Source organism: Tympanuchus pallidicinctus, unplaced genomic scaffold (genome assembly GCF_026119805.1).
Source record: "Tympanuchus pallidicinctus isolate F22 unplaced genomic scaffold, pur_lepc_1.0 scaffold5, whole genome shotgun sequence".
NCBI classification, from domain to species: Eukaryota; Metazoa; Chordata; class Aves; order Galliformes; family Phasianidae; genus Tympanuchus; species Tympanuchus pallidicinctus.
Window position 1 is genome coordinate 8,881,165 of NW_026294769.1, and position 20,728 is coordinate 8,901,892.

The window sequence follows — 20,728 nt, forward strand, 5'->3', positions numbered from 1 at the left end:
GTTTAGAACCAGTCTGCAAATCTAGATATAACTGTTCAAGTCCATTCAAAATACATGTTTCTGCAAACAAGCATCCAGCATTCAACTATCAGAAAATTATGTAACAATACTCAGCTTCCATCCTTACAGTTTCTAGCTTACAAAGCTTGAGCCTTAAAAAAAATCTGTCTTTCTACCAAAGCAACATTCAGTAAATAACAGTAGAAAATAAATTAAAATACCCATGCTTAATTAGTATTAATGAAAAGAAAACAGTCTTCAACAATAAGTTTCCAAAAGTCTTAAGCCATACCAAAAAAAGGTTATCTAAGCATCTAGTGTATCCTTGATAAGTAGTATAACATTCATTGTACAGCTGATACCTTCATGTATTCCTTGATAAATCGAGCTGCCTTCACACCAGTTTCTACATTAAAACTGATGTCAACTTTCACTTCTGTCTCCTGGTCAGTGAGTTTTATTATTGGTACCTGAGAAGATGAAAATAAGATTTTATGAGCCCCCAGAAATGCAACACTGGTGCTCTTCTCCAGCTACTCAACATACATGGATACTATTAGCTCAAATAAACACATTCACCAAGACAAGGAAATATGTTATCAAGAAAGGATAGCAATTCTAACTTTCCTGACAGTGAACAATTTTCAGTGAGGTGATTAAAATAATAGCATGTATGACCATGTTAACTTACTATCTCTCACATACACTCCCATAGCTGTTAGGTATCTGCCTCTATCTGCAGTACCTGAGGTGTTTTTTAATACAAGTAAATTTACTTAATTTAATAATTAATGGAGTCATTAATAGGAGATACTGTACTCCCATAGCTTGTAAGAATTGCATTCATCTGACCTAGCAGTGTGCCATTCAGCTTGCTAAACTGACAGAAGAAAAAATAAAGCAGAGAAAATAAAGGGCCACCCATTGGTTCATCAAACCAAATTGGTTTACTGCAATCAAATGAAATCCAGACTGGATAAAAAGCAAAGCAGGAACAATAGTGCTTCTCCTGGCAGCAGAAAATCATGACAGAATTACTGAATACTCAGTTTGGTCTCACACCACTGCCCTGAGAACAGTATCCCACAAAATGGTACTATAAGCACGTTATCTCAAAGATAACCTAAACTTCAGCTCATACATGTATCTGAAATTGAACTTCTAGCACTTACTTTTCACCTGAAAGAGCAAATTTATAACTCCATTTTATACCAACAGCAGGGCAAATAAAAGACGCCAGTGAAATTAATAAACCTATTATCTTTCACTGAGTGCTACAGCTAATGCAAAAATCTCACCCTCAGATAAACCAAAGAATACCAGAGCTATTGTTATGTGCTGCTATTACAATAAAACTGCAGGAACTTTCTGAACCTTGAACAGTCACTACTTCAAAGGCCACAAAAGGGAGCAGCTTACTAAAACAAGTTCACGACATTCCACTTTGTCTCCTGGAGAAAACACTTGTTCAGTAACGTAATATTCTCACATTACATTTTTAGCACATTCAGTCTTTGATCCATTAGAGTCACAAGCCAGATGCAAGAAACACTACACATCAAGCTTGGTTAAGCTCAAAACATTTCAATATACCATGAAAAACAAGACTTCAAACAGTTTTTTCAAATTCAGTAACTCTGGTTACCATTCCCTGGACAAATACAAATCCTCTTAAAATTCTATCAAAAAACATGATATAGTTAACCTATCTTACACTCTGGGAATGCAAACTTTCAGGAGATATTTATTGACAATATGAGCATAAAATGTGACCTTACAGCAAACAGAATACACAATTACTGTTCTCCATATCATAACCCCTATATACTATTGCTAGGCAAGCACATTTTAAAATTTTGCCTCAATAGAGCAAAACGTTGTGCTTAAGACATCAGCTGTTTCAAAATGGCTTAATATTAAGATTATTAATCACCAAGTGTCACGTTAAGGAGTCTGTAAACTTTTCTGTTCATTATTCCAAAGACTGTTACTTACCGTAGCTTTATCAAGTACTTTGATGGAATATGGCTCAGCCACATTGTGTTTTCTTAGTGCTTGCTCCAGCAGCTGTAAAGGGGGGCGTTCCCACTTCCCAAAAACAACTAAATCAATATCACTAGACAAAAAGAACACATGAAATGCATTACGTGCAAGACACAATATCCCCTGAAGAAAAGGGCGAAATTGCTCTTCTACGTTTCAAGTCCTCCAGGATAAGCACTTTTCAACTTCTAACAATCTAGATTTCTAAGTTAGCTTTAGTAACGTTGAGAGACAGGTCAGCGTGCTTTCGGATCCTAGCTTCTTGCTTCCAATCCTGTGATAAGTTCTAGAGTCAACTCCTTCCTTTTTTCTTCCTTGCACCCTACCACTGATTTCCACAGCCTCAGTCCAATTCTGTCCCTCATCCATCCATGCTGTTAATAATACCAACAATTGTTATCAGTAATTCTTACAAAAATTAAATTCCCTGTGCTTAATGAAAAAATTATTTTAAGACAACACAGTTGTTAAGGCAGTTACACAAAATTTCCCATATAACCACCAATATGTTTTGAACCATTAAGTGACAAAAGACACACTCAAAACACTCTATACTCTCCAAAGGGGTTGAGAGAACCCATCTGTGATGACTTCTAATTTTGCAGCTACACTGTGACACGCAGTAACTATACTTTAAAAACAGTATTTAAATAGCAAGTTCTGAACTGGTCAGAGCTACTGTAACTTAAAAGCAAAATGCTAAAGATTAACCCCAAAGAAAGAAAAGGTATTTACCAAAGCAACTCCAAGCACCTAGTACTGACACTGGAATATCAAATCTAAGTTGAATAGCTCTTCTCTTGGTCATGTAGGATACTAAACAAATGCTTTATTGACACATTTATACATCCCATGCTCTGAATTTTTCCCCAGATTTTACCAGTTCTCTAAAAGAAATCAAGCTTTAGATAAAAGCTAATCATTACTTACCTAGTTGGAAGATAAAGCCCTGTACTAAAGCTGCCAAATATCTGGACCTGAGGGGGGAAAAAAAAATAAAAATCACTGAAATCACTCATCATGAATGCTCATTTAGCTCTCAAGATTTATTAAGATTTTCCTGGACCTGTTACAGATGCAGCCCAGAAAATAAAATGGAGACTTTCTTTTGTATACTGTTATGCTTGTAGAAATGTGTTTTCTCTTACAGGTGCAACTTAACAGGAAACTGTGTTTTTGAGGTATGAAGTGACTACAAAGCCGGCAAGCCAGAAAACAAAAACTTTTGAGAAGTCCTCCTTCTTACTTATTTCCAGTTCTACAGAATTATAAGCAGCTATAAGTTTCCCTCTTTCCTGTGCTCTCTTTCCTCATAAGACAGCTTTACACTGTTTGTTTCTGGAAGCATTTTCTTAATTTGTTAGGTTTAAAAGCAAATATGTCTAATTATTCAATTCATAAGGAACACAAACACACCAAATGTCACCATAAGAATGACAAATTATGGTAGATTTTGGGGAGGAATGTGGGAAGAAGGGAGGATGATTGAGAGAAGTTCGCAATGCAGATCAGATGCTTTCACCATGCTTCCATCCTAGAGAACTGAACTCCTCCTCCTTTGTTGCAGCACAATTTGCAAGTTTACCCCTTTGAAGTGACCCATGAAAAGGCTGGGCCACTTCCATGCCTATAATTGTTCCGTGATCTAGAAAAACCTTATTGCTAAGGAAAATTGCAGGTAAAGACAGCACTTACAGTATCGTTAGCTCAATACTGTGCCCACAGTCCTCAGTCTCTCATTGAAGTTTGTGAAATCATAACAGCCTGAAAGGTTTTTACGCCTGTTAATAACATCATCCTTCTAACTAAAGGTAGCAGAATTGTTATCAGTACAGTTTGCATTAAGTTCTTTCTGTGCCGTTTCCATTTGGAAGCAGTTTGCGCTTTGGAAAAAGGGTTTAAAAATGAAAGATTTGGTTGGAAGATACCTCTAGAAGTCAAAATTTCCCTACTAAAGCACATCTGAAGTAATTCCCTCAATGCCTAATTTGTTACGGATGCAAAAAAGGAATTTTATTTTCAGAACTGTCCTGTTACACAATATTTACAAATATTCATATAGTCAGGATTCCTTGTGGATACCTATCATTTTAATATTTAATAAGCTTTAAGAAACACTTCCTAAGGTGGACAGCTCTTCACATCCACAGTTCTGAAAACGAAAAACTCCATTAACCTGATATAAAGGTTTTAAGTTTTCTATACTTTTTAAAATAAATACCACTGCTCTAACAGTATTCCAAGTAAACCACATTAAGCCTCATCTGTTCACTTCTGAAAAACAAAAACCAAAATAATAGCAAGTTAAGTGAATTGAGCTCTATAATATAATAACAAACCAGCACTTAAGCTATACTCACATCAGCTGTAGGCCAAAGATCTTTTATGACCGTTTCTATTCTTTTCACCACTTCTCTTCTCATAGCTGCTTCTTCTGGACGAGGGGACATGAAGTCATAGAAGTCAATTATTTCTTCGTGTAGTCTAAAGGAAAAAGCACCATAATTACAATTATAATTTAAATATTAGAATAAATTTCACTTCTAAAAAAAAAAGCCACAGGTTTTGTTCCATATTGCCATCCAGCCAAAATCAGCAGTAATTTCAAGAAAAGTGTCACAGAAATCAGGTTGTAGAACAGGAAGCTTGAGGTCTAGGACTGGTGGGGACAGGGAGCTGATGCACTTAATTTTCATAGCAGTACATAACAGTAACCTCAGCAATACCTACACATCAGCTCTCGCTATATTACCCAACTGCTAAAAATGTAAAATAGCACATCAAGAACACAGGTGGACATTTGCTACCCTTCTTACATGCTGAGCAATGAAGTAGAAATTCAATTTCTGATTCCCTCACTGCTTGCTTTTAAAAAAAAAAAAAAAAAAGACATGTAACCTACACAACAACATAAACATGGACTAACAAACACAGAAACAATGAAAATCTTCAAACAGGTGAGCTCTTGAGGGGCCTATACTTCTGCTTATGTGGAAATTTCCACAGAAGGCCATAAAAGGGATATTTGAGTATTCCTTGATACAAAAACATACGCTTGGGCAAATGGGGATTTCTTTGACAATCCAAGCCATTTACAAGCCATTCATTCATACAGGAAATTACTTTTCAACTGAACTTATGAAGAACTGTTAAATATAATCTCAAGTGTAAAATACATTAATACCAGCACTACACAGATCTCATAGTCTTTATATATGTGTTAATTGCTTCAATTTTCCACCTTCCTGATAGAACACTCACTGACAACGGAGAATTAAGATGAATTTAAATTTCAAGATGAATGTAAATGCTTGCTTACAATAAAAAAGGCACAAAGCCATGCCAAACAAGAAAACAATCTGTTGAAATGCGATATTAGCAACATCTTTAGCAAAAAGTTCACAATTCAGCATACTCAAATCTGAACAATGACTTCAAAACCCCACAAATTCAACCCATCCATTAATAGACTTAGTTTTCCAAATCAAATGTTTATGCATCTAATAGAGCTCCAGTTTTGTATTTCTATGACCATTTTGTAATTCATTTTACTAGGGAATTTCTGTTCTCTCAGATATCCTCCAATAGATCACACTTGGAAGGCACTGCTCATACTTCTTAAGCGTCAGAATTCTTTTCTATGCATGAGGATTGTAACAGCAAAGCATGACGACACCACTTTCAAGGAGTATATATTTAGCCTTATCATTTGGCTTTCCTCTTAAACTAGTGATCCACAGTTAAACATTTAACTACAGTCAACAACCTACATTTTTCTACCGAATGAACGAACGCATTTCTAAACTTCAGAGCAAAAGAAGAAGTTCAAAGCTAACATACTCATTTTATTTCTAGTAAGGCTGATACTCCCTCCCTCCCCACAGATAAGAGAAAAAGTAATTGAACATATGTAACAGCAGTGACCAACTAAATGCTTCCTGTTGTCCTGTTCAAAAGAAATCAGTAGTAGACAGATATAGAGTGAAAGCAATAGAAGACAAAGCAGTTATCCAGTTACCTTGCAGCAATTCTATGCCTCCACTAAGTCTGACATACTTTCAAATATGCACTAGCTCAGAAGACCTGTGGATTTCTCCATGTCTTTAGTCCATTTATGCTTTTGTCACTTACAATATTCTAACGACAAGTTAAGTATGTATCATGGCAATCAAATGCTTTACTTTGAAGTAATTTACAGACAACAGTTTATTTGATGCTCTTTTTCTTGAGGAAGAATGTGATTACTCACAGCTCATCTGCAAACAATATTTTGCAGACACTAAATTCACTCATCTCTACCCACAAGCTTTTTTTTTCTCCAAGCTAACAATCCTCACTGTTCTTCTGTCCTTACACAGGAGTAGGTCCAAAGCTTTATCACTGGCAACCTTCTTCAGCTCATTTTCAGTTGCACCATGTTTTTGGCAGATGACCAGTTACACACCACTTACTCCATGGCACACTTATTTTACTGTCCATTACATGCTTATTTCATTGTCTATTACTACTAACTGCTATTTCAGGATCTCTGAGCACACAGCTACTCTTCAGAAGTTATTCTGAAGGAGCTTTGAAATCTTTTCTGAACAATTACCACCAACTGTCCACTCATTTGGCACAAGCTGCCTGAGTTATTTACTTTTCTTCAGATATGTGTCTCAGTATTTACCAGCATTTAATTTTATCTGCAATTCTGTAGCCTAATGAATAATAAACTCCCATTACAACCATCTGCAGTCAGCTCTGGCTTTCCACTTATCTTAGTGCTCTGCTCCTTTCTCATTAATTTCTTCTCTCCAAGTATTTATGAATATATCAAGCAACCAAGTCTTAAGTAATTCCACCGATACTCTTCCTTCATTATTATTATTCAAGTTATAATTTATTCTTTCCTTTGGTTACTTATAAGCAGTTAGTTAGCCTGTAAGTTCAGCAAACATATGACAGGCTGCCCAGAGAGGTTATGGGCGCCATCCCTGGAGGTGTTCAAGACCAGGTTGGATGGGGCCCTGGGCAGCCTGGTTTAGTATTAAATGCAAAGACTGGCAGCCCTGCCTGCAGCAGGGGTGTTGAAGGTTGATGATCCTTGAGGTCTCTTTCAACCCAAGCCATTTTATGACCCTACAGCTTTTTTTAAGGCTTTCAAAAATAAATCTCAAATACCCTTCAATCTAACAGCTCTGTTAGCACTGACCACACAAGTAAGGATTAAAGATGAATCCTTCCAAGAACTAAAGGTAGCTGTCTGACAGATCGTCATTAAAGCTTGCACTAGACCCTTTGTGTTTACTCATGTGAATCAGCTGTGTTACAATATCAGCCAGATTCAACCACCCCCAGATATCGCTGAAAAAAATGTGCTCATAGGAGCCATTTTGTAGTAGAGAAGAATGGGGTTCTCAATCCTCAACACATTGCACTACGCTCTGTGTCAGCTTTCAGCAGCAGCCTCTAGTTTGTTAGTAAGGTCACAAAAAACCAGCAAGCACACTCTCACAGCACTCTCACCGCAGCGCCCCAGTGAGCCTCAGTTCAGATGACCACCAGTCACAATCCTTAACCGTACCATGAAACAATCAAAAGAACACTAGCCTGCTTTTCTTCTAGTCATCTACATTTTCTCTTATGCTGCCAAGGCAGCATTTAATGCTTCAGTCTGCATGGGACCTAGCAGTGCAAAGGCTGTGTTCAAGTCCAAATTCCATGCTAGAGTTTTGTGGCAAAGCTCCTCTAGAATTCCTCAGAATATACCATTAGACATGGCTATGGGATAGTTATCACATTTCAGAGGGTTTAAACACTCACTGAAATTTTAAGATGCAATTTCTGAACTAAGAAAGTGAGAACTTCTAGCCTTTCTCTGGCAAAAATAAAAAACAAAAAACAATGCAATTAGAACATTTGGATTTTACTATGTGATCTGCCTTCATTTAAGTATTCTTTCATACCTCTAATTCTATGAGCACTAATGAACCTAGCAAGTTTTAATTGCTTTTGATGTGTAAGATTTCCAACTTTTAATGTACATCACAAATCAACTCTCAAATGTTCTGCCCTACCAGACTTCTCTCCTTCCGATTTGACTCATTTCAACTGTTTCTATTTCTCAGTGAATGTCACCAGCACAGTCTAAATCTGTACAGGTATCAACGCCATCTCAGTGTATGACAACATGTCAACTTAACACAGCATTTTCAAATACTTCAACCTCATGGTCACTTTTCTTTTGGCTTCTTTGTTGAGACGTTTCTCAAAAATTAACACTTTTTTTAAACTTGAGTATTATTGTGGTTGGTATTTCCTAAAGCTCTCTGCTCAAGATTACAGTAATACCAGTCACACAAAAAGTAGCTCTGCAAACATAGAGTCTGATGCTGTGTGCTGCTCAGGCCTATCCTGGAGAAGCTTCTACACTACTCGCAGGAATAACCCGATTTCTAAAACTGGACAACAGCATGATACTCATGCAGTCAATGTATGGATAGACTTCAGATAAATATTTTGCCCATGGAGCCCCTCTGATCTTCATAAGCACTAGTCATCTTAACCAGAAACACAACAGGATCTTAATGATTAATAAGAAAGTTTCAATTTGCAGCACGAGGTACTTGCAAGTAATAAATAATACATTAAAGAGAAATAGATGTGTTCTGCTGGGTTTTTTTGTTTGTTTGTTTTGCTTGTTTCTTTTTTTTTTTCTTTTTTTTTCTTTTTTTTTTTTTTTTCTTTTTTTAAGAGATTTCTTCATCTCCTGGCTTCTCAAAAAGTTTAGGCTCTAATAGCATCCCACCATGCACCTACCACTATCGTTGCTTATGATTCCTACAATATGGCTCTCTTAAAGCTGAGCATATTAACTGACTAGTTAAAAAGGCAATTTCATCATAATTACACAAATACTGGAATTCATAGTGAAATGTAGCAGTACTGCTAGTGGAGGGTGAAAGTTTAGAATACAGGGATGCAGAAGAGTGGCTACTTGCACCTACTACACTATCTCCATGACGGTAACATCAAGGAGAAAGCTAATCACTCACTAACGCCATTACTGCTAAGCACAGTAAACATCTGCTGCTTACAGTGAAACATGCAACAGAGCAGACACCTTGTTTACCAAAAATTTATCCTTTACCATATCAGGAAAGGCAAAGACACACTTTTAATCTTCAGGTGAAAATAAGACCAAGAAAATACATCCTCAGATTTTCATGTCTCTCTTCAAAGGAAGGTTTCTAAGAGATCATTTACCTTACTCACCATTTACTGTATCTGCAAGTATTATACACATAACATGCATTACTTCAAGGAAATGAAACAAAAAACAAAGTGCATCAACAATCTAGAAAGTGAATGAGAAACTACAGATATCATTTCCTCAGGTAAGTATATTCTTTTCATGTCTACACTTTTAAGCACACAAATTTATTCTCAGACCTACACATGGCTGCGTCATTTACATTTAACTGGTTACTGAAAATATATTCTTTACTTATTTGAGTATTTTTCTAAATGAGAAGTCTAAGGAAACAGTCAAGAATCCTAGTAAAAGAATAGATGCCACAGTTACAGCATGCGTGCAACATTAGCACTGCATAGGAAAGAGAGCATTTCAAGACAAGCTGTATTGAAAGAGCACTTGCAATCAAGAAGATAGATTTTGATGAAGTAACAACCCTGAAAAGTGCCTGAAGAAATAGCTGCCTCAAGCTTAAATGGTGAAAGCCCCAAAAGCTACTGTGCATATTTCAGTCCTCTGTTGAAGTACTCTGCTTTCACAACTATTACTATTGGAACACACAATTGTGTTATAATGAAAATACAGGTGAAATGAAACTAAAGCTATACACTATACACACACTTCGTTAAAACAGTGTGGCAGACAAAATAGCTTGATATATACAAAATTGAAAGAACTGTATATTCTGATATGCAGATTTTTTTCAGTATTATCTAGAATGAAGCTATGTAGAAGAATAGCAGAGCTAGAACTAAGACCTAGTAGAGGATATTAACTTAGAGTTCATCTCTTCCCACACCACACAACACCCATCAGGTGCCCCCACTTTGGTTTTCCTCACTACCATCAATGCTCAGATAACAGTATTCTATGCTTACAAGTTAGATAAGCTACAAAAACATAATGCTACATTCACACAGTAATATGAGACCAGCTTGCAGCAATATTCTATGTAATTCAGACAAATACCTCTAGCATTATAATTGCATGGAAGGCACAAACTCAGAACAGCAAAAGAAAATACAGCTATACAGAACTTCAGAGGGAATGGAGGAAGAGTACATTTGCTCTCATCCATACAATAAAGAGTGCAGTTTAAGATCTACTGTACCTTTTCCACAAGAGATCTTGTTTCCTCTCTATGCTTTTTTTGCCCCAAATGCTTGGGAGTCAGACCCTGTCCTAATTTTAGATTGAATTTCTGGAGAATTATAATTTACTCCTTAAAAGCATCTGGCAGTTCAAGCACTCAAGAAACTAAGCTTGCTTTACACTTCAAACCAACTGATTTATGCTGCACGCTTCCAGACTTAGGAGAATATGTCTGCATTTTGTTAGAGAAAAAGAATCAAAACCTAATCTGTTTTTTGAAGCATATCAATTCAATAAGACTCAACCAATTTGCTTCTAAATGGCTGGATATACCTTGAAAAAGCTACACTGCACCAAGAACAATGTTATACTAAGAACAAGAAAAGAAGCTGATATATTAGTAGCTCCAAGTCGATACATGACAAAATAGATCTGCTATGCAAGCTTCTGAACAGCTGTACGACACTCCTGACAGGCTGCTGGTCTTCACCACAACACCAAGCAAATGCCACATTATTTTGTTGCATCAACGAAGGAGCTTACCATATGTTAAACCTTGGAACTGCATCAGCAAGCACACTGTGCCAATAAATCGAACCACTAAACACTGCAAGCCCTGTCTTAATACTGTTCTTTTCCAAACACCCAAACATGGCAAGTGATTAATACCCCACACAAACCAGAAAAGTTGCAACAGCAGAAACATTAGTGATGAGAAACTAATTATGCCCATAGCAGGTATTTATTGCATGGCAGTAGCCACTGTAACATTTCAGTGAAGCAATGCAACTTAGCCTTGAGCAGCACACAGAATAATTCAAAACACACCTATGTGTCACAGCACCAACAGCAGCAAATCCTACACTTTGAATACCTCCACAGGTCAACAAAATCTTAATTCCTCAGAGAGATTTCCCTGGTCCCTGATTTTACAGGCAGAACCTGCCCCAAATATACATTTTTAAGCAATTCCTTATTTACCAAAATTAACATTTGTATTTGGGGAACATGGAGAAGATTTTCCTTTTTTAAATAATTTGTTTTGACATTCATAATAGTCAAACTAGTAAAAGGTAGAATCAGTGCAGTGCATAAATAGTTATGACTACATCAAGATGTCAACACAGCGTTCTTAAAAGGAAGTAATGACTCAAACAAAACCACTAGGAATTACTCGCAAGAATCAGTGAACCACAAAGGAAATCTTATTACCTACTTATAAGCATTTGAAATCCACATCCTGAGAAAAGGTTGCAGAAAGTAAGCTGATGTGAAACTGAAGGGAAGATCTTTATGTAGAGAAAGTTTTAAAATGGACAATAATTTGCTGAAACCTAGGTTTTGCATAAAAGGAAAATCACAAGTGAAGTCCCAGAAAGTCCTGTACTATTCAGTACCCCTATCTGCAATCTGGAAAAGAAACAGAGTAAAGCAGAAAAATCTGATACAGAAGATATCTGCAAATAAGCCAGCTGCAGAACTGTAGGACATTAAGACTGCATAATGAACTGTTAGTTGGAATTTGAGACAATCTTCTCATACTTCCTGTGTTGTGCTTTGTATTTATCCCATATCTACATAGATGCAATGGAGGATTCAATACAGAGAAACAGATTCTACAAGTAAGAATTCCACAAAAGCATCTGTTCGATGCTCAGTATGCAAAAATAGGAGGTTCAGCGTTGGAAACCAAAGAATAAGGTAGAAAGCATCAAAGTACAGGAAAAATGAAATAATTATTACATGAAGGTCTAGTCTGTCTGAGTTCCAAAGATGCAGCAGAACTGCAGAGGTGGCAGATGTTTGGAGGCAAGACACAGCTTCAACAGAAGTGATTACAGACTAGAAAGAGGACAACAGTCAGGTGAAAGAAGGAAAGGCAAATTTGGATAAAGTCAGATGCAAAGAGCCCCTGAACTGCCTGGTTAATGCAGACATGACCAGCAGCAACTGCAACTCAAGTGACAGGACAAAAAATGGTTTTTAATCACAACTTCTCTGAGGAATAATGTGACACAGAACACCGTTGATCCCAGAATCTCACACCCATTCAAGATGAATCAAATTCATATATCAAATTCATTACAAATTTAATGCACAGTCTGCAGCAGCCACTGATCACTAAAATAAGCAATTACTCCAGGAAATATCAACACAGCCTCACACTGATATAATCATCTTCTCTCAACATTTGGCACTGGCCTTTAATGGTCTCACCTGGTACAGCTGTTTATCCTTAGGGCTAATTACCATGACTGCCAAAAACCTAGCAAACCTGAAAAGTATAATGAAGCTAACACTAGGATTTAACTGCTCCAAACATTTCTTATTCTCCTTTATACACATGAGCATCTCTTCAGTAAATCCTTCTCGCATTATACCACTGCAGTTCAGCCTCTGTCCTGTTTCATCTGCCACTGCTTCCTTTCATTCCACTTCTAAAAACATCAGTCCAACTACACTAGGCATTCATTCACTCTGCAAGGAAAGCTTTTGAGTTTCACCTTAGTCAGCTCAGTTGTCTGCGAAAAGAGCATTGGGCACCCCATTCATGCGACAATCCATCCAGCCTTGAACACTGCTGCATACCAACCTCTAGGCATGAAAACAATAATCCATTCAACCACTTCCTGATGCTTTCTCAAGTGTCTCTCCAGACACTTCGACCAACTCCTGCCCTTCTCCTGCCATGTTACAGTATATACTGCCTAGTTCTGCTCTAATCCTAAAGCCAGATGAATCAAGAATCTATCACACATTGCCAGTAATGTCTGCCTCTTCTATCAAAACTTTCACTACAGGTACCCATCTAAAGTTATCTGTAACAGACACCAATGATTTAACACTAGTGTGGATGAAGCACAAAACACACTGATTATTAGAAGGCATTACAGCAAGACAGCACTGACTTGAGGTGAGAAAAACACCCTTGGGAGTCCCACAAAGCCTTTACCAATGCTGGATACTCCCAAGTGCAGACAGAAAAGGCTTCACAGTTTCTTAGGTTTGTATTTCTTCAGCTCAGCCAAAGCACAAGAGCATACACATTTGTGGAAGAGGCTGTTCACATGGCATTCCTACACGTTCAGCATCCAGCCCTGACAGCAACAAAGAGGCAAGAGTTTAGACACAGAATTAGTTACATCCCAAACACAAAGCATTTTTAATAGTCGAGTTGCATAGCATAAAATTCAGTTCAATTTCTCTGCCAAAGTTAGAATTAGCACAGGTGAAAAAACAAAACCTAATATAGGCTTCATATACAGTAAGAACTCCACACTCCAGCAGCTACAGAAATGAATTTCAGCACAAGGCTTTCACTAGGCAGTGTCCTTCATCTGCTGAAACTCTGTGGAAACAAGCAGTCTGGAAAAGCATCATCATAACCTCACTTTGCTCAAAGGAACACTTCCAAGGCATCAGCAACCTCAGCCAAAAAGTATCCTCCTTCAGCCTCATCAAATGTGGAGGCGTTTATACCCCTGCACTCAGAACATTTGTGTTTCTAACAAGAGACAGTTAAAGACAACTGCTGTGGGGGTGAAATGGATGCACTTTTGCAAGACGCCAGATGCTATGCAAAGCTATGAGTGCAGGCCTAGCACCACTTCAATGCATTGTAACACACTCAGTACTCAGACCAGCCCTTGATAAGCCACTTTGTTGGTCCTGCACAGCGCTGTATCGAACCAGCTGATATGTCAGGTATTCAGCACTAACCTCATTCAACATCTACAGGCATTTAATTGCTAAATTAATCACTCACTCCACTGACACACCAGAACAAATAAGGCTTTCCTCATCCTCCTCACTATCTTCCTAACATCTGGAAAAAGACAACATAAAGGTCAACCTGGGGCTAGCTAAAGCACAGCTTTCAGATAAACTCTAATCAAGCATGACTATTCTCACACTGTTTTATGAGACTTAATTTCCTTTACAACTCAAAGTCTGGCATGCTGCTGTCAGAAGGCTGTGAAAGCAACAAATGTGAGTCCACTGGAGAAGAAGGAATGCCATAAGATGGAGTAAAGCACAATCTTTACAGCATACAGCACTCCTGAATATCACCACACCTACCATCGCAGACACTGAAGATGGTCCATGGGAAAAAATGGCAGTGACATGCACTGCTATAGTTCATGTCCAGCTGTGAATGAGAAACTGAAGATACCACAATACTATTTCAAAGCATGCAGGCACTCCACCAAAAGTACCACTGCATCCTAGAGGAGTGCAAGCAAGGCCTAACATTTCCATGCCTCTTTACTAAAGAGGGTACATAACCCTGAGCTACTGCTTATCACTCATTTTTTTTCTACATGACTTAAATCACATTCTACAAACTATATACACAGCAAAGTAAGCCCTACATCACTACCAGGTAACACTGATGCACAGTAGGCACATAAGAGCATCTAAGATCAAGCCCTCCTTCCTGCCATTTAGGTCCAAAGCAGCCTATAACTGAAGATTGTGGGGACCACGTTTTTTTTTTTTACTAGACATCAGCATACAGCACTTTCGACACACTGAAGACACTCCGCCAGCCAACAGACAGCCACAGTTACAGAAGTGATGCTTCAGAGCTAGGCTGACAGTTCCAGGTAATGCTAGACAGCAAGTAACAAACATAAATGTTCCAGAAGAAACCACTGTAAGGATCTGTTCCCACTGCGATATTTTCACAATGATACCATTATTTGAACAGCCAAATAGTCCACTAGCCTGCCTTTAGGAAAATGAAGCTCAATGGCAGTCAGGCATCACTGGAGAAAACAGACACCTAAAGCATCTCTATCAGTGACAATATTTTTGTGTTACTTCTATCACAGAAGTACTTCATGGAAAAATTCTGACACCGGAACTGCTCTGGAATATATGCTTGTCCAACACTCAGTAAGCTTAAGATTTCTTACATAAGTCCACAGCCTCAACTTCTGTGCTCTCCTCCAACATTAGTTACCTGCTATTCCATGCAAATCTATGGCACTCACAGTTTTGTGAAGCATTAGAGGTATTAGATTTGACAAACTGATCATGAGGCAATCTGGAACTATGTGATCACATGCCATAGTTACCTATCCTCCCAATCCTCTGCTAGCATCAAGTCTCACTGCTGTAACACAGAACCTTGTCAAAACCAGGAAACAACCCAGGTCCCCCCTTCAAAGATACATAGCCAGCAAATTCGCATTAACTCCTCAGCAATTGAGCACCTGTGTTACTCAACTGAACAGATCAAAGGGAGCTTGGCTAAATGATAGAAGACCAAAAGACAAGGGAAGCGTGCAGTTAGCATAAATTGTGCCAACCCTAATAGCTAGAGAACAGAGAACTTGGATTTGCAAGTTTGCCATAGCTCTGCTCATTGGTCCACTGTAAGTTGCCTCGCTGACATTAATTTGTCTTACACAGACAAATGAAGATGTTAACTAAGCATTCCACTGCGTGTGTCTAGAAATACAAAAAAACTTGGACTATTTTAGAGATACTACTAGAATTTTATACATACAACTTCAGTGCCTGCAATGTCATTTCAGGATTAAAAGGAGCAGTCAGATCTTAACCTCTGTCAGGAGAGGCTATGGCTTGCAATAACTAAACTTTAAAAGCATCTTTTAATACTTCAGAACAAATATAAAGCACCCAGTATCTGACAGCACCAACCAGAAAAGGAGGACACCAACCTTAGGTACAGATCTCACTGAAATTTCTCCAGTGCACCCTGTTATCTATTTCTTTCTACAGTTATGCAGTGCCTTTACTCCCACATGTGTTCAAGAGCTTTGGATTTTCTAAGTTCAAAGAAAATATTTTCGAAATGCCATGAGAAATCTCCTCCAGTCAATCAATGCAGCAAGTACTTTTTTTGTAAGATAACCTTAAATTTAGAAAGCAATGTTATCCTCTGGCTGAGTGAAGTTTGACAGCTGGAAGACATCTCACAGCATGTCCCAGAGGCGCTCTGCTCAAACTCCAGTCCCTTCAATAAAACCATCTGAAAGAACTTCATCTTTCCAACTAGCCAGTTGTATGAGACAGTAGTCGCCACAGAAGAGGACAACCTTTAAAGTGTCCTTGCTGTTCAGGGAGCCAAGCTGACACTGGCTGACTCTAAAGACAGAATATTTCCCTCAAAAATATATCATGTCCATATTGACTTTGACACATTTCAGGCAGAGCTGAGCACTTCCCTCCAGATCTATGTTCTTAACACACTCCTGAGCACCCAGCCTGCTCCAGGAAAGGCATTTAAAAATTTCTGTAACCTTTTCCTTTCAGCTCTTCCAAACTGAAGAAAACCCTTCCAAGGTGAGAAGACCTGAAGACCTCTTAAACGCTTCGCCTGCACTTCCACACTTTTGATTTCTGCAGGAGCACTTCGACACTTCCCTTCTCAGCTCAGCACGACAAGAGGCCCATCCCGCTGCGTCTGCGGGATGTCATCATTCCTAGTCACACACATCGGTGCTCCGAGAGCTCCGTACCCGCACCCCAGCCCACCGCCTCCCATCCCTCCCCGCCCCCCAGCCACTCACCCCTGCACGCCCGGGCTGTACTTCCTGCTCTTCCAGGGGGTGCCGGGGCTCTGCAGCGCGGGCTGGGGCGGCTGACGCTGCTGGTGTGGGGAGGCGGCGACGGCCACGCCGCGGCTGCCGGAGAGCAGGTAATTCATGCCATAGGTGCTGGCCTTATTCTCTCGTTTCCTGCGGCCCGGGTGGTACTGGTGCTGCTGGGGAGAAGCCGGCGGCGGCGGGTGGGGGTTGCGGGAGAGGTGCGATGCCGGGTGGTGCCCGTGCGCGCCGTTCGCTTTGCCGTTCTCGTGGAAGTTGAAGAACTCTCCGGGCCCGGCACCGCTGCCCGGCAGCCCGGGAGGAGCCAACGCCGCCCGGGGGCCGCAGGAGGAAGAGGAGGAGCCGCCGCCGCCGCCGCACGACCCCGAGGAGGAGAAGCCGGGGCTCTCGGTGCCGGACTCCACCGACGAGCAGGAGGACGAGGAAGACACCGAGGGCGACTTCTGCAGCCGCCGCCCTCCCTCGCCGCCGCCGTTCACAGCCGCCGCGGGGCCGGCGGCGGGCACCAGTCCGGTCAGCAGCGCCGGGGGGGACGGCGAGGGCGACGGCGGCGAGGACGAGGAGCAGCGGCCGCCGCCGGGAGCCCCGAGCCGAGCGCAGCCGTGGCCGCGGGGCGGCGAGGCGACGGCGGCGGCCGAGTCCAGCGCCGGGGAGTTGAGGCAGAGGTAGTGCGGAAAGGCGCCGCCGCCGCCGCGGCCCCCCACGCCCTGCGAGGTCTCCCAGATCTGCATCCAGAGCGCATTCGCGGGGCCTTTCTGCTCGGGCTGGATCCAGGCCACGCGGGGATCCATCCACGCCCGCCCGACTCCGACCCTCACGGCCCGGCCAGAGCGCCGCCGCCCGCCCGCTCACCGCGCAGCCGCTCGCCTCAGCGCGCCGGGCCCGGAGCGGCGCTACGCGCGGGCCGGGAGCAGCGGCATGCGGCCCGGCGAGGCGAGCACCGTACCGGCCCGGCGCTGCCCAGAGCGCTCCCCGCGCCGATCCAATGTGGCGTCCCCCTCGCCAGAGCCAGAACCGGCGCTGCGCATGCCCCGCCGATTTTAAACCTTCACCGCAGCCGGCCGCCCTGGCAACCGCACATGCGTGCTGCGGGCCCTGGGAGGGGGGCCGGGATCCGACGGGAAGGTGGGGGGGGAACAGAAGGACGTTGGTGCGACTGCCCCCTGCACGGTGCGCATGCGTGCCGCGATGGGGGGCTTCGGAAGGGTTCGGAAGCCCTCGGGTGGGAGGAGGGGTTCGGCAGCTGCTGCGCATGCGCGGAGCTGCCCTCCCGTAGCGGGGGGCGATTGGTCGCCGCGTGGAGCCCTGAATGAGGGGAGGCTCGTTGGAAAGCGTGCTGGGCTGCTGAGGTTCCATGGGGAACGAGAAGCGATAGTTTTCGGGAGTTCAGCGTGAATGAACTTTGCGGAGTGAGGGAGGGGGTGGACAGGAGGAGGGAGCAGGACTCATTTTTAAGGAGAGAATATTATCTGTTCAAGTGATACTGTTATCGTGGTGGTTGATACAGCTGCATTCTCTAACTATGCCCTTAAGCTTGAAGGAAACAGAAACTGACTGGAGGGATGAGAGCCTCACCTTTGTTTTTGGAAGTCAAACAGACAGTCACTTGGGTCTTAAGAAACAGGTCTGTTTTCAGGAAAAAACATACAAACTACACTTAGAAGCACACAGTAAACTAAATAACCAAAAACAGACCACATGAAAGAAGCATTGATCTTGCCTTGTGTAAAAGCACCTTCACCACGATTCCCACCTAATGAAACCACACTGCTCTTCTGCCTCGATAGATTAACCAGGAGTACAATTACGCACCACAGACTTCAGCTGCTTTGAGTTCACCTTCCCACAGGATTTTGAATAGTTCTGTGCTTTTAATTTAACTTGGAGACGCACTAACAGGACCCTCAGCTTTTCTTATATGTGTACCATAAGAAAGAAACCATGAAGTATATAGTCTCCTTTTATCCTCGAGTACCTCACATTATTGTCTCCACGATGGCCCAAATTTACTAAGAGGGTTCCAGCAATATTTCCCCACACCAGCTCCTGGTTGGGAGTCAGTATAGGTGCTGTGTGGATCCACTCTGAAATACTGAGAAGACCCAGGAGAGACCAGACCTTAACCCTTATAGTTCTGTGTGGGTAAAAATCACAACTTGAAGCTGACATGTCCATGCTAAAAATCTCCAGTTCCCGTACATTTTTGGAAGGGCCAGTCTGTTTCCAAAGGTAGCTACAATCTTCCGAGAAGGGTTTGTTTTTCACTCATCTTAACTTTTCATATATTTATTATTTCTGATGCTACAGTCATGTTTTGTCGATGGCATCAAGCCAACAAATAGCGTGTTAGTGTAATAGTACACATAGAGTGGAAGTTTGGAGCACAGCCTACTCAGAGTTTGTAACTTACTCCACATTTTAAGAATATGAAGAAGAAATAAGTCTCCTCTGAGAAATGAGTAAGGGGTAGTTTGCTACTATGCCAGTTTACTCATGTATCTCACTATGATTCTTTGAAGCTTGCAGCAAGTCAGTGAAATACCTCCACAGAAGAGGAGACGTTACATGCTTTCCTTTCGAAGTGTTCAACTTGTGGAGCAAAAAGAGCTAATGGCTTCTTGTGACACAAGGACGGGGGGAATTATCATTGTCTACTGTCAGGTCTTGCTTTCTTGATTCTAATATATCTATTAAGAAAGCTAAATGCATCCTTTTTGTTTCAGATATTTAAAACTATCTTGTATCCATACTGCAATCTTACATATAACAGACAAATCTCAAATAAATACTGTAACGTCTTATTAAGGCAGGAGGAAGAATTGAATGTCTGTCCTGTTATTTGTGTTCTTTCTGATCAAAAAAGGGAGAGCCATCCCATTCTTTCCTCATTTTGGGACACTGAGAATGATTTTGGAACTAAATGCAGATGAACCTAATTGAGCTAAGTTTTTAATTAATATAATTAATTATGTTGTTAATATCTAAATTTACAAGGCGATTGCACTCTGAAAAATAATCTCTCTTGGTATTATGGCCCATAATACATATTAGCCTTCCATCTGTGCATAATAATTTGTCACTTTTCAGCCAAAGTAATTGTTCTTGCTAAAATTCTGCTCAGAGAGATTCAATCAAAATCAGAGCTTGGAACAGAACCTGGTTGTGAATCCAGTGCTAAAAATTACAATTGAGGGTCATCTTTTGGATGTTTAGAAGAAGCACAATCACTATAAAAGAATTTATGAAATCTACTAATTTACAAAATATTTGGAAGTCCATGTCAAATAATTAATGAGGAGAGGAGGAAAGGGAAGGTAGGAAGGAAATGAGGGGAGAAAACACACACTAGTTTATTGGATCAATCAAAAGGTTTTAGAGACTATATGAAAAACAGGTAATCAAGGATGTTGCTCATTAAAATCAGGCATTCTCTGTAAACGCAGTTAGAATTTCCTTTACAGGGACTGATTTTAAAAAAAATACTGAGAATATCCTAATCTCAGAATGCAGAATGCTTTGCTTGCTGTGGGTCAGTTCAAATGGTCCATTCAGATTATTAACACTGTACTAAAATGCCTCATACTAGCATTGCCTGCCTTATGCCAGTAACACGGTGTTCTAGATCTGCTTCAGTTTCTTTAAGGTAATATTTAAAGGGAATAGTCATAGTCATATGATTAATGACTACAAATATAGTTTCATTACTTCAGAGGCCATTTAATTAATCTGTTATAAATTGTTTTAATCTGGCTGCTTTTCGCAGGAAACAAAACCACAG

General features: G+C 40.7%; 1 protein-coding gene across 6 annotated transcripts in view; it reads right to left on the minus strand.

Annotated features, from left to right (window-relative positions):
* Positions 1-18,075, minus strand: part of TENT4A (terminal nucleotidyltransferase 4A) — a 53,621-nt gene extending 35,546 nt beyond the window's left edge. For 3 of the 6 annotated variants that reach the window (XM_052703509.1, XM_052703510.1, XM_052703511.1), the window contains exons 1-5: positions 16,915-18,074; positions 4,404-4,527; positions 2,974-3,020; positions 1,996-2,116; positions 363-470 (exon numbers count right to left, since the gene is read on the minus strand). In XM_052703509.1, coding sequence (XP_052559469.1) covers positions 363-470; positions 1,996-2,116; positions 2,974-3,020; positions 4,404-4,527; positions 16,915-17,741 — 1,227 coding nt within the window. In that variant the 5' untranslated portion in view covers positions 17,742-18,074. Of the gene's footprint in view, positions 1-362; positions 471-1,995; positions 2,117-2,973; positions 3,021-4,403; positions 4,528-16,914 lie in introns of all 6 variants that reach the window. The other 3 variants (XM_052703505.1, XM_052703507.1, XM_052703506.1) reach the window with 3 other exon arrangements.
* Between the last annotated feature and the right edge of the window lie 2,653 nt (positions 18,076-20,728).